This window comes from Bos javanicus, chromosome 2 (genome assembly GCF_032452875.1).
Source record: "Bos javanicus breed banteng chromosome 2, ARS-OSU_banteng_1.0, whole genome shotgun sequence".
NCBI lineage: Eukaryota > Metazoa > Chordata > Mammalia > Artiodactyla > Bovidae > Bos > Bos javanicus.
The window spans coordinates 121134949-121148891 of record NC_083869.1 but is presented as its reverse complement, the minus strand read 5'-3'; the positions used below and the strand labels follow the sequence as shown (position 1 = coordinate 121148891).

Below are 13943 nucleotides of genomic sequence, written 5' to 3'. Positions count from 1 at the left end.
ACGAATGCGACTTCCCCGCCCACTTCGCCGCTCGGCGCACTCCGATTGGCCGGTGTTGGCGCGAAGGTGCGCGAGTCATCCCTCACGCAGGGGCAGCAGGAAACAATAGAGGCCGCGCGCGCAGAGCGAGCGCCCGCAGGCTCCCCGCCCCTCCCGCAACGCTCAACCCCGGGATCCCCGCCGGCTTGCCTACCCGCCATGGCCGACAAGGAAGGTGAGGGTTCCGGGGCGGCCCCAGGAGAGTGGGGGGTGCCGGGGTTGCGTAGCGGCCTCGAAACGGCCTAACAGTGAGGACAGGCCAGACTCAGCTGAGTGTCGTCCCCGCCATCGCAGGCGTGAGGAGAATCGCTCCGCGGGGCGGGTTAACGGCGCTCCAGCTCCTCCAGAGCTGAGGCCCCGGCGCAGCGGCTTGAGGCAGGCATTTGGGTCCCCGGCGGGTGTTTGGTCCTTTTCCGCACGCCCTGTCGGTCTGCTCGCCTCTCTCCGGGTCCTCCCTGCAGTGCTTACTACCCGCAAGGGCCGGTGCTCCGGCCTCCAGGCCGGTTCTGTGCTCCTCCCGACGCCGTCGCCCGAGCGGTTAACGGCATTTGGCAGGGATGAGCCCAGCAGTTAAAGCCCCGCGAGGCCGGAGAGCGGCGTTGGTGGCTGTGCCTCGGGGAGATTTAGACAGATCTCCATTTCAGAATCGGGATTTAGGAGTGCCGGTGGCTTTGGAAGTGTTTACTCGGTTTCCATTTGTGGTCGCTAACTTAATTTGTTTTTTATTTTTTAGCAGCCTTTGATGACGCAGTAGAGGAACGTGTGATCAACGAAGAATACAAAATATGGAAAAAGAACACCCCTTTTCTTTACGATTTGGTGATGACCCATGCTCTGGAGTGGCCTAGCCTAACTGCACAGTGGCTTCCAGATGTAACCAGGTGATAAGAATCCGTTGAATGTTATTTTGTTGTGTTCTCAGTGTAGATTTCTCACATTGATTATCCCTGTTTTCCTCTCTCCAGTCACCCGGAGCGGACACGTGATCAGAACCTATTGGGGACATTTTTTTTCTAGGCCAAAAAAGACAAAATGTGAAACTACTTTGCAGTTTACTTGATAAGAGAAAACATGTTGATGTCTTCTTTTTCTGATAACTGAATTGAATAGGCGTATTATAACTGTAGTTGACCAAACAATAATGTAAAATTTGTCAGCTTTCAAAAAGTGATTATGGTAAATGCAGTTCTTTCAACAAAAAAAATTTTGAATCTCACAGTCGTTTATACTATCTGGTTAATGCAGAGATCATTGTGACATGATTACCTGCCACTCAGAACAATCTTTAAAAATTACATGTGTACTGAGTAAGTACGTTTCTTCAAAATTCAGGACTTTTAGAAGTCAGGATATTTGTGAATTGTGGTTATTTGACTATGTTTTTGCTCAAAAACTAACTGACAATTTATGCAAATATTATTAATAACAATATGAGCCTACTATCCTCAGGTTGACATTTAAAAGGGGGGGATCTGTCCTAAGGATTTTTTTTTTAATTAATTTATTTTTAATGGAGGATAATTGCTTTACAGTATTATATTAGTTTCTGCCATACATTAGATGAAGTAGCAATAAGTATACTTATGTCCCCTCCCTTTTAAACCTCCCTCCTTGTCCTAAGTTTGTTAATTAGGAGTTCCCATATTCAGTTGATTATCAGAATTATTTGAATTCAGGGTAAGAGGAGTTGTTTCTGTTAGTTGTCAGTAGTTCAGACCACTTAGGAACTTGTGGCAGGATACTTAAAAATAGTTTGAGCAGTAATTCTAGATTTACTATAGTCAGGTGGTAAATTGTATTGGACCAAAGGATCCCAAATATTGGCCACCCCGTCCTTACTAAATCATTCTGGAAAAGCTTTCCATGTAATGTGATTAACTAGGTTTGGAAAACACAAGCACTTGCTATGGCTCAGAGGTTAAAGCGTCTGCTTGGAATGCAGGAGACCCGGGTTCGATCCCTGGGTCTGGGAAGATCCCCTGGAGAAAGAAATGGCAACCCTCTCCAGTACTCTTGCCATGGAGAATCTCATGGAGGGAGGAGCCTGGTAGGCTACAGTCCATGGGGTTGCAAAAAGTTGGACACGACTGAGCGACTTCACTTTGACTTAAGACTGAATAACCCAAGGCTGAAATCTGTGTTCTTAGTAGCTTTCTTCTTTACAGATGTAGATGAATAAGCCTTTCTGCAGGATTAGACTTTGGTCCAAATACCCTTCCTTTATTTTGGTATTGTACTTGTATAACAGTGTTATTTATTTTTTTAGGATGGGATTACTTACAACAACTCTCCCTAATGTCTGTTTAATGTGTGTCTGTGTGTTTTGGTGTTTGTTTATTTTCTGTTTCTTAGAAAGAATGATACGGTTGTAGTTTTATAATACTCTTCTTCACTCCCGCACTTCCTTTAGTTGTTTAACTTTGTAAATACAAGTATCCCCAACTTTATGTTGGCAGCCCTCTTATATTTCCTCTTCTTTTTGCACATAGGATATCTGAAAGTGTGCAGAGGAATTTCTGCTGGTTATCTTTACACCCAGCTTCTGAGCTCTACCTGAATTTCCAGCTGCCTGTTATTATTGGTGTCTTCTTTAGAGTATCTTATTAGCTTTCCCTACATGATGTGGTCCAAACTAAGTGTATTTTTTCTATGGCGATACCAACCCAGCTTTCTTCTATTGTTTCTATTTCTCCTTATCATAGTTGACTTTGGTTTGACATTTCTTAGATCTGTTCCCCCCTCCCCTCCCCCCAGCCCTTTCTTGACTTGGCAGTCTGTTTATAAGCCCTGATGAATTCTTGTGTAGCATCTTTCCCATCTAGACTGGGGTTCTCAAACTTTTAACAGGCATCATAATCAGCTGAAGGAATCGGAAAACTTTTTTTTTCTTTTTACACTGGCCATGCCCTGAAGCTGCAGAATCTTAGATCACCAACGAGGAATTAAGAAAGCATTGAGTCCTAACCACTGGACTGCCAGGAAATTCCCTGTAGAACAGACTGGTTTTTTCTTTTTTTTTAAATATTTATTTATTTGGCTGCATAGAGTCTTAGTTGTGGTACATGGGAACTAGTTCCCTGACCAGGGATGGAACCCAGCCCCCCTGCATCGGGAGCACAGAGTCTTAGCCACTGGACCACCAGGGAATTCCCAGAACAGACTGTTAAGCACTACAAATCACCCCCTAAGTTTCTCATTGAGTATGTCTATAGTGGATTTGAGAATTTGCATGTGGGAGTTCACAGATAATGTTGATACTTTTGTTCCCCATACCACACTTGAAGAATCTCTGCTTTATGCTTTACACTGAATTAATCCTTCTGACATAACTCAAATTATGGTACATCCCTTATAAATTTTCCATGGTTCTTTGTTCCTTTTAGTAGAGAGTTCATATGTTAAGCAAACATTCAGTACCTTAGGGTCTGATTTCAATCTGCCTTTTGACCTTCTCTCCCACTGTTTTCCCACATTCAAAGTCATTTAGATTCAGTCCTAGTTCTGTTACTTAGTTAATCTTAGGCCACCCCATGGGCTGTGGCCTGCCAGACTCCTCTGTCCATGGAATTCTCCAGGCAAGAATACTGGAGTGGGTAGCCATTCCCTTCTCCAGTTGATCTTCCTGACTCAGTGATTGAACCCAGGTCTCCTGCATTGCAGGCAGATTCTTAACTGTCTGAGCCACCAAGGAAGTCCGTTTTTGCAAACCATCTTTAAATTAGAATATTACTTTATAGTGTTGTAACCTTCATCTTTGCTTACCTCCCTTGGAATACTGTCTTTCAAAGCTCTTGTCCCCCTCTTCTGGGTTTTATCTCATTTTGAGACATTAGCTTACCTGATGTCAGTCCCTTTCCATTTTAATGAAGTAACCAGAAGTGTTCATATACCCAACAATTGGTTTTTTTCTCTCCAGCTACTTGTAAAGGATGAATAATTAATTTTTATTTTATTCTGTCAGACTTTTTCCTCAAAAGTAATTGTAAATATTTGGCCAAGTTAAGAAATAATTACGAAATTAAGTGGTATGTGGTACCTGCCCTCAGCTCTGTGGAAGATATGTTAAAAGTAAGGAAATACAGCTCTTAATGACTTCTTTCTCTCAAAACCTGTTTGTAATAATGCCTTGTATATACATGTATGTCACTGACTTTGTGGTCTCTCTTAGTTTACTAAATTGACTATTGACCATATGTTGCTATTACAGACCAGAAGGGAAAGATTTCAGTATTCATCGACTTGTCCTGGGGACACACACATCAGATGAGCAAAACCACCTTGTGATAGCCAGCGTGCAGCTCCCTAACGATGACGCTCAGTTTGATGCTTCACACTACGACAGTGAAAAAGGAGGTAGGAGTCTTAATTAAAGGTGAAGGGAGGAATGATACTTATTTTGGTTATATTTTTGTATCTCTGAATTATCATTAAAAAGTGTGTACAGTTTGATAAAGTAGCCTCTCAAGAACAAGATATTAAGCTTTGAAAAGCCTGATTTTCAGTATAGATATTAGATGTCAGAAGACATGTAACATGTACTTGGTTCTGTAATTTTTCTATAAACTTCCTTCAACTAAATTTGGTGGTAGGCAAATTTCAAGAAGTTAAAATCCACCATAGATTATTGCCATGCATGCTTGCATTCTCAACATGGAAGATACTGCCCCTGGGGAATTGAAAATTGATTCTCAGAGTGGGGCATGTGTGAAAACAGTCTTATTCTTTGAACTGTTTCAAGCACAGATATACATAGCATGCATAAACAATACACAGATTATCTGTGGTATTAGAATTTCATTAAGGTGTCAAAATATCTTATGGGGCAATAATGGGGGAAAAAAAAGATTGAAAAGCACTGGCTTTAAATTACCCTTTCCGGTGCCGGTGTTGTCTGCGCTCGCGGTGAGAGCGCTCGGTGCCGCGTTTCACGTTCTCCGTCCTACGCCGCTGCAGCCCGGGCCTTGCCTGACGCAGCCATTAAAAATAAATAAATAAATAAATAAATTACCCTTTCCAGGTTTAAATGGTAGAAAGGACTTAACTATGGTATTTGCTGTATAGTATATAAAAATTAAATGAGTGTTTAATTATATCCTATTTTTAGGTGATAACGTTAGGGCTTAACTATTCATGAATTATTTTTTTCCCTTTCAGAAGAGATAGAAATGAGTGGGTTTCCTTTATTATTGTCCTTGAACTCAAATTATTACCAAAGGTAGAAGATAGACTTTCAGTATTGAGATTTGTGGCCCCAAAAAATGAATGTGTAATGTTTCCTTATCTTAGATTTCTGCAGATTAATCGAATCCATTCCATTATTTAAGTTATTTTGGTTTCCAGTTATTTGCCAAGATTGTAATGTGCAGTTATTCTTTTGATCATTCCATATTTAGCTTAGCAGAATGCAAAATAAGTTCTTAGGATAAGGGCCAGCAAACATGATTTTGCTTCACTGACCTGTGTGTGTGAGCTGTAGGGTATGGTTACTGCAGAGATATTCTCTGGGTAGGCATTAGTAGTGATGAAGGGGTCTATGCTTAAACTGCAAGGGGCATAGGTTCAGTCCCTGGTTGGGGAACTAAGATCCCACATGCCGCACAGCCAACAATAGCAAATTTTTTTGTTGTTAGAAAAAAAGAATCAGAAGACTAGGGCTTGGGACCCTGTTGTGCTGCTCACTAGCTGTGTAGTTTGAGGATAAATCTTTTAGCCTCCCTGAGCCTGTTTTCTTTTTACTAAGACAAACTGTCTTTAAATAGAATTTTTAGTTATTTCGGTATAAAGCAAATATTCTGATTGGTAATATAATAAATCATCTTTAAAAATTGAAGCAGGGCTTTCCCTGGTGGTCCAGTGGTTAGGACTTCCTGCTTTCAGTGGGGGGTGGAGGGTGGGGGGCGGGTGCTGTTTGCTCCCTGGTCTGGGAAATAAGATCTCACAAGCCCATGTAGTGCAGACAAAAAAAAAAAAATTGAAGCAACTATGTGAACCCCTCGCCACATAAATCTGTCGTTTATGGATCACTGTTAAATTGATAGTTTTCTAAATGATTTATCCCAATTATTGGATCACTCACTCAACAGATACATTAAGTACTAAGGATAGGTAGTTTTTCTTTGTACTGGGAATATAAGATAAAAAATACTTCGCAGCCTCATGTATCCCAGACATCTTTTTTGCTGAGCATATGGGCATGTGCCTCCTTTTGATGGCTGTATACTCTGCTGTGGTTACTCAATTAACATTTAAGTGGTTTCCAATCTTTTGACTTCAAAAATAGTCTTTGTGCATATATCTTGCATAGTTTTGCTGTAGAACAATTACCTAAATTGAATGTTGATTAATTTGCAAGAACATTTCCAAGTATATTGGTACTGCTAAGTTGCCCTCCAAATAAGACTCTCAATTTCACCAGTAGCAGATACATTGGTGTCTGTTTCTGCATGCTTTTACCAGCATTGGATGCTGCGCTCTCATTTTACTTTGTTGTTGTTGGAGGGGTGTTTTCTTTCTTGGTTTTGGTTTTCATGTCATTTGGTTTTTAACGGCTGCTCCACGGGGCTTACAGAATCTTAGTTCCCCCACCAGGAATCGCATCAGCACCCTTGACAGCAAAAGTACAGAGTCTTGACCACTGGACCTCCAGGAATTCCCTAACTTGCTTTTTAAGTTATTTGTGATGTTGGACTTACTTTAAAATATTTATCTTTTGTCAGTCTCTTGAACTGCCTATTTATGTGTTTTTCTCATTTTTTCTTTTGAGTTAACTATATATGTAATGTAAGTTATCCCTAATAGGTTATAGATAATTTTTCCCCTGTTTATTTTATAATCTTGAATCCTATTTATTTAAATTTATTTATGACTGCTGGATCCTTGCTGCTGGGCAGGCTTTTCTCTAGTTACAGCAAGGAGGGCTTCCTTGTGGTGCAGTGGCTTCTCTCATCGCAGTGGGTTCTCTTGTTGCAGAGCACAGGCTCAATAGTTGTGGCACATGGGCCTAGTTGCTTCGCAGCATGTGGGATCTTCTCAGATCAAGGCTGGAACCCATGTCTCCTGCATTGGCAGGTGGATTCTTGACCACTGAGCCACAGCTATTTAGTTGTGTTCTTTACCACTGAGTTCCCTATTTACTTTAGAAGCTGTGAATTTTTAATTACCCACCTTTCCTTTGGTATCCTTCAGATTTTGTCATTCTTTGAAAGGCCTTTCAAATCACTCCAAGGTTTTAAAATAGTTATCTGTTTTCTGGTACTTCTCTCTTTTGACCATTAAAATTTTAAATAGTTGATTTACAGTGTTGTGTTTCAGATGTTCAACATGATGATTCATTGGGTGTTTTGTTTTTGTTTTTCCCATATTTCATTAAGGCTACCACAACATTGGGTATAATTCCTTATGTTGTTGTTTAATCGATAAGTCTGCCCCACTCTTTGCATGCCTGTGGACTGCAGCGAACCAGGCTTGCCTGTCCTTCACTATCTCCCGGAGTTTGCTCAAACTCATGTCCATTGAGTCAGTGATGCTCTCTACCCATCTCATCCTCTGCAGCCCCCTTCTCCGTTTGCCTTCAGTCTTTCCCAGCATCTTCATATCTGAAGTTGATGATATTTCTCCCGAAATCTTGATTCCAGCTTGTGATTCATCTAGCTAGGCATTTCACATAATGAACTCTGCATATGAGTTAAATAAGAAAGGTGACCATATACAGCCTTGACATACTTCTTCCTCAATTTGGAGTCAGTCCACTGTTCCATATCTGGTTCTTTTTTTTTTACCGCATACATCCTACTTTAAAAGCTTTTCTTTTATTTACCAGCACTGGAGACAGATTTGATGCCCATTGGTTTAAGGGAAAAAAGCTAGAAATACAGCCACGAGGCCTGTGTCTCCCAAGGAAAATAAAATGTGAGAATTTACCAGAAAATTCTAGACACTGAATTGAAAAACAATAAAGGAGTTATGCATTCTGATCCTCACTGATCTTCAAAAGCCCAAGTGATTTCCCAAGTGTGATTTAAATTTATGATAATTAAAATGTATTTCTATGCTTTGTATGGACTTTGCCGCTGCTAAGTTGCTTCAGTCATGTCTGACTCTGTGTGACCCCATAGACAGCAGCCCACCAGGATCCCCCGTCCCTGGGATTCTCCAGGCAAGAACACTAGAGTGGGTTGCCATTTCCTTCTCCCATATCTGGTTCTAACTGTTGCTTCTTGACCTGCATACAGGTTTCTCAGACAGATAAGGTGGTCTGGTATTCCCATTTCTTTAAGAATTTTCCACAGTTTGTTGTGCCACACAGTCAAAGGCTTTAGTGTAGTCAGTGAAGCAGAGAATTAAATGGTTTCCTGAAATTCTCTTGCTTTCTCTATGATCCAGCAAATGTTGCCAATTTGATCTCTGGTTCCTCTACCTTTTCTAAACCTAGCTTGTACATCTGGAAGTTCTAAATCCTTGTTGATTATCTATTTTGTTTTTTTGAGTGGCATCAAACCAATTTGCTTTTGCTGACTTGCTTTTCTGATGATACCTTTATCCCCCTAATACTTAACACTATAGAAACTATGAAAATAAAAGTAATGTATATGACATGATTGTATGACTGCAATACATCTCCCTATTTAATCCTCACAAGAAAACTGGGTAACTTCCCTAAGGTTACATACCTTCCTTTTCTCTTCCTTTTCCATCTCCTCCTTCCTTCAAATCACTCAGATGGCTGGACAAGCTTGGTGCTTAAAGGAAAGCAGGTGCTCTCTCCATATGGTCTCAACAATGGTGGAAGTAGATACATACCAATGTCTCTTAAAGCTTCTTAAGTGGTTGTTACACAGATAGATTCCTAGTCCCTCCTTGCTCTTAGATGAAGTGTCCTAAAGTCTGAGATCGAGCTATTAAAATTGATTACCATCTGCTTAGCCGCATTTGATCTGAGGTACTTGGTGACAGCTTCAAAAGATCATTGAACTTTCAAGATGAAAGAACAAAAAATTGGCTTAGGCTTGTTTTGACATTTAAAAAGAATTTATGTATTTGTATTACATTCAGCCCAGCTATGGTCATATTTGAAGCCCTGAAAATAGGTTTGAAATTTTACTTCAGATTCTGTTACCAAGATCTTGAAATATCGAGTTTATTTTTAGCAACTTATTGGGGAATTGGTTTTGAGGGGGAGTGTTTGTTTTTGAGTTATCTTTAGTCTTCTACTTCAGTTATATGTAATAAACTAGTATTAAGTCATGATGAAATAATTGGAATATTTGACTCAAGATGTTGCAACTTATTCTTAGTTTCAAAATGTTTATGGACTAAAAAAACGGCAAAGTGGTAGAAATTAGAATGCTGGTTATCTAGTTTGTCCAGCAGTATTAGTTGGGAGGGATACAGAAGTGCCTTCGGGGAGGATGAGAGTGCTAGAGATGTTCCATGTTTTATCGGGTAGTAACTCCCCTGATGTACGCATGTGTAAAAATTCATCAGGCTACACAGTTTAAGCATATTATTATATTTCAGTCTTTTTAAATAGTATTTTACGAGGGAAGCAAACAAAATAGGAGTGTAGTTAGACCTTGATAGTCATTCACTGTATTGTACATTGATACCTCAGTCTTTGTTCCCTACATTAGATTTGGTGTTTTTGCTCTCACGTTAAATTTGAGCAGTCCCTGATTATTTGTTAAATAGATGAATCCTCATCTTCATAAATCTCAGTTGTGAATCCTCTAAGCTGATTTTTTTTTTAACACATACACACTGATATAGTTACTCGTTTGTTTATTTCTGGCTGCACTTGTTCTTTATTGCTGCATGCGGGCTTTGTCAGTTGCAGAGAGTGGGGCTGCTTTCTCGTTTGAGAGCACGGGCTCTAGGCGCATGGGCTTTAGTTGCACCACAGGGGCTCATTAGTTGTAGCATGCAGGCCCTAGAGCGTGCAGGCTTCAGTAGTTGTTGCTCTGTGGCGTGTGGAATCTTCCTGGACCAGGGATTGAATCCAAGTTCTATTGTACTTTAACCGCAGGTAGCGGGGGAGAGGGTGCCTCTGATTAGTAGTATGTTGTTGTTTAGTTGCTAAGTCTTATCTTGACTCTTTTGCAAGCCCATGCACTGTAGCCCACCAGTATCCTCCATCCATGGGATTTCCCTGGGAAGAATACTGGAGTGGGTTTCCATTTTCTTCTTTGGGGGATCTTCCCTATGCAGGGATCGAACCTATGTCTCCTGCATTGGCAGGCAGATTCTTTACCACTGAGGCACCGGGAAAGCCCTAGTAGTAGTATATAGCTGATAAATTGTGTGCTTATCTCCTTGTGTTTGGAATAAAAGTTCTTTGAGATCACATATCCTAATCATGCATTCTTTTTGCATTATAGAAATTTGTGGTCTAGAATTCTGGAGGGAGATTTGTTCAATGTTTTTCTTTGCCCCCTCTTTGAGAATCTGTTTTGAACTGTTTTTAGGCTGTTAGCTTGTTTGAACCACTGCTTTGCAGTGTATAAAATTATTTTGAGGTTGAATGTTATCTGCTAATCATATTACCCAACTTATCAAACCTGTGTCTCCTGCATTGGCAGGTGGATTCTTTACCATTGAGCCACCAGGGAAACCCTTGCCAAGATTTATATAATGACAGATTATATTCTTAAACATTTTATAATGGTACTTGGGAGAACTCTGTAAGTGCATACAGTAGTCAAATGTGAATAAAATATGTTTTTGTCTAGTCCTTGCCTACCTGGTTTATTTCAGCCAAGGACTCTGGTTGGCAAGTGTAAGTGGGGGGTCAGGAAAATTGAACCAGCTATTGTGGCTCTGTTTTTCCTCACTAATACGAGGAAAGGTGTCAGTATTTCAGGAAGGTTACCCCAAACTAGAGATTGAAAGGGACTAGAGAGAGTCCCTCAAGAGGAGGGACTCTTTAGTACCTAGCACACTGTGTATGTATTTGAGATTTATTAGGTATATAATTACCAAAATCATTTTAGGCATAGCTGAAAGAGTATCATAGCTGAAAGGGATCAGAAAAATGGGCATTCGTTTTAGGTTCTGCTATAGTCACGTCACCATGAGCAAATTAATACAGGTCCTCTGAGCTCCTCTTTTTCTCATGTGAAATATTTGGAGATAATTCTTCCCTACTCTGTACAGTTATGGTAAGAAATAATTGAAATAAGGAGTGTGCACTTTATATTGCTAATAAATGTTGATACTGCTTCTAGTATTATACCAGTTCATTTATTAAAAGCCTTGCCTGTGTCAAACTTTGAGTAACATAGAGTACTTCTTGCTTTGTCCTCATTTGCAATTAACATCTTATTTACAGAATTTGGAGGTTTTGGCTCGGTTAGTGGAAAAATTGAAATAGAAATCAAGATCAACCATGAAGGAGAGGTAAACAGGGCACGCTATATGCCCCAGAACCCTTGCATCATTGCAACCAAGACTCCATCCAGTGATGTTCTTGTTTTTGACTATACAAAACATCCTTCTAAACCAGGTATCTTCTCTCTTCTATTCAAATACAAATGATGTATCACTACAGGAATACATTGCTTCTCTCAGTTTTAATTGTTAACTTATTCATTGTGTATCTTAACATCTTGTGAATTATGTTGATATGTGTGGGTACTACTCCTTCAACCTTCTTGCCTACATCTGGAAAAAGAAATTGCTTTTTTACATAGAACAGAATGTGCCGCTTTTAAATGTTATCTATTTGGTCATAGTCTGTATTTCTCATAAAAAATAAGAGCTTTAGACCTCTTGATAAAAATTCCATTATGCTAAGTAGGTCCAGCGAGGCAGTGGACTGGATAGTCTTGATGTGTCTGTTACTTTGTAGACCCTTCTGGAGAGTGCAACCCAGACTTGCGTCTCCGTGGACATCAGAAGGAAGGCTATGGGCTTTCTTGGAACCCAAATCTCAGTGGGCACTTACTGAGTGCTTCAGATGACCACGTGCGTATCCTTCCCAGTGTGAAGCACATCTGGGCTAGTTGTATCAGCGTTTTCCTCTGGGGTGTATGAGGAAGTGAGACTCTTTCTTTTATATAATAGCTCATTTTTCTCATTTAAGACCATCTGCCTGTGGGACATAAGTGCTGTTCCAAAGGAAGGGAAAGTTGTGGATGCGAAGACCATCTTCACAGGGCACACGGCAGTAGTGGAGGATGTCTCCTGGCATCTGCTCCATGAGTCCCTCTTTGGGTCGGTTGCTGATGATCAGAAACTCATGATGTGAGTTGAATCCATCTTTTTCTCAATATATTATCTAAGTTGTATAATATTTGATTATCCATTTTAAGCTTCTTTTTCCCCCCTGTTTTTTTTCTTTCACTGAAGCTGGGATACTCGTTCAAACAATACTTCCAAACCAAGCCACTCAGTTGATGCTCACACTGCTGAAGTGAACTGCCTTTCTTTCAATCCTTATAGTGAGTTCATTCTTGCCACAGGATCAGCTGACAAGGTTAGTGTGATTTATCTTTACAAAAAGACAAAGGGTGGATTTCTCTGACTTCTTTTGAATGCACGGAGATCTTTTAGTTGTGAATTTTCTTTTTCTCATTAAAAAAATTTTATTGATTACTCTGGCTTTCCTTTTTGTACATAGACTGTTGCCCTGTGGGATCTGAGAAATCTGAAACTTAAGTTGCATTCCTTTGAATCACATAAGGATGAAATATTTCAGGTAGGAGAAACTAATGCTTCTAGTGTTTTTAATCAACTTTATGCCTGACGTGTGTCTCTTCTCTTATTTCCATTTATTGGTAACTTGCCATATCTATCATAATTTCACAGTTCAGTCCTAAAGTACTGACTCCCGAGTTTTCTGCCTAATCAATTTAATTAAGCTCCTTTCTTAATATGCAGAGCCCTCTGACTCAGTTCAAGAAATATTTGTTACATTATGTTCAAAACTGAATGCAAAGGCACTGTGTGTAATACTGAAAGTACTTGGGTAGATTGTGTGGATGAGCTGTACTTTAGTTTTTAGGTCAGTGTTGGATGACATTTGGCATTTATCTGTTTGTTTTGGCTGCGTCAGGTCGTCACTGCAGGGATCTTTTGTTGCATTGCACAGGCTTCTCTAGGTGTGGCTTGTGGGTTTTTGTTGCCCTGCGGTGTTTGGGATCTTAGTTCCTTGATCAGGGATCAAACATTTTTCCCCTACATTGTAGGGTGGATTTTTAAGCAGTGGACCACCAGGAAATTCCCCTCTCCTCAGTTTTCTAATTGATGGATTTTTTTTTCTTACATATAGGTTCAGTGGTCGCCTCACAATGAGACTATTTTGGCTTCCAGTGGTACTGATCGTAGACTGAATGTCTGGGATTTAAGGTATGTCTTGTTAAATTAGTTTTTGTGAAGTTCTTTTCTTACACTTTCCAGAATTACTCAAGGTAAATTTAACTTAAAAACTTTTTTGTGCTAGTAAAATTGGAGAGGAACAATCCCCAGAAGATGCAGAAGATGGGCCACCAGAGTTGTTGGTATGTTACAGATATTGAGCACAACTGAAATAGTTCATGATTTATTGTCCTCTGTCTGCTTTTCATCTCTGTTTTCCTCCCTCTTTCAGTTTATTCATGGTGGTCACACTGCCAAGATATCTGATTTCTCCTGGAATCCCAACGAACCTTGGGTGATTTGTTCTGTATCAGAAGACAATATCATGCAAGTGTGGCAAATGGTAAGTGTTTAGATAAATGAAACCTAGTATTATTCTGTTTATGTATACTTCAGTACAGCTGGCAGCTCTGTTAGTTTACTCCCACCATGTGACTTACCTGTCCATTGTCAATGTCTACTCTTATCTGGTTGTCCCAGTGTCACAGCATCAGAGAGTACTGTTTCTCCAGGAAACTTGCCTTGATTTCAAAAACATTACCTGCCTTTTTATG

At 40.1% G+C, this 13943-nt stretch overlaps 1 protein-coding gene across 2 annotated transcripts in view; it reads left to right on the top strand.

Annotated features, from left to right (window-relative positions):
• The first annotated feature begins 85 nt into the window (after positions 1 to 85).
• Positions 86 to 13943, top strand: part of RBBP4 (RB binding protein 4, chromatin remodeling factor) — a 16556-nt gene continuing 2698 nt past the window's right edge. The window contains exons 1-11 of one of the 2 annotated variants that reach the window (XM_061389016.1): positions 86 to 214; positions 773 to 920; positions 4247 to 4392; positions 11363 to 11536; positions 11882 to 11997; positions 12116 to 12276; positions 12382 to 12508; positions 12653 to 12730; positions 13304 to 13380; positions 13475 to 13532; positions 13622 to 13732. In XM_061389016.1, coding sequence (XP_061245000.1) covers positions 199 to 214; positions 773 to 920; positions 4247 to 4392; positions 11363 to 11536; positions 11882 to 11997; positions 12116 to 12276; positions 12382 to 12508; positions 12653 to 12730; positions 13304 to 13380; positions 13475 to 13532; positions 13622 to 13732 — 1212 coding nt within the window. In that variant the 5' untranslated portion in view covers positions 86 to 198. The remainder of the gene's footprint in view (positions 215 to 772; positions 921 to 4246; positions 4393 to 11362; positions 11537 to 11881; positions 11998 to 12115; positions 12277 to 12381; positions 12509 to 12652; positions 12731 to 13303; positions 13381 to 13474; positions 13533 to 13621; positions 13733 to 13943) is intronic. The other variant, XM_061389024.1, reaches the window with a different exon arrangement.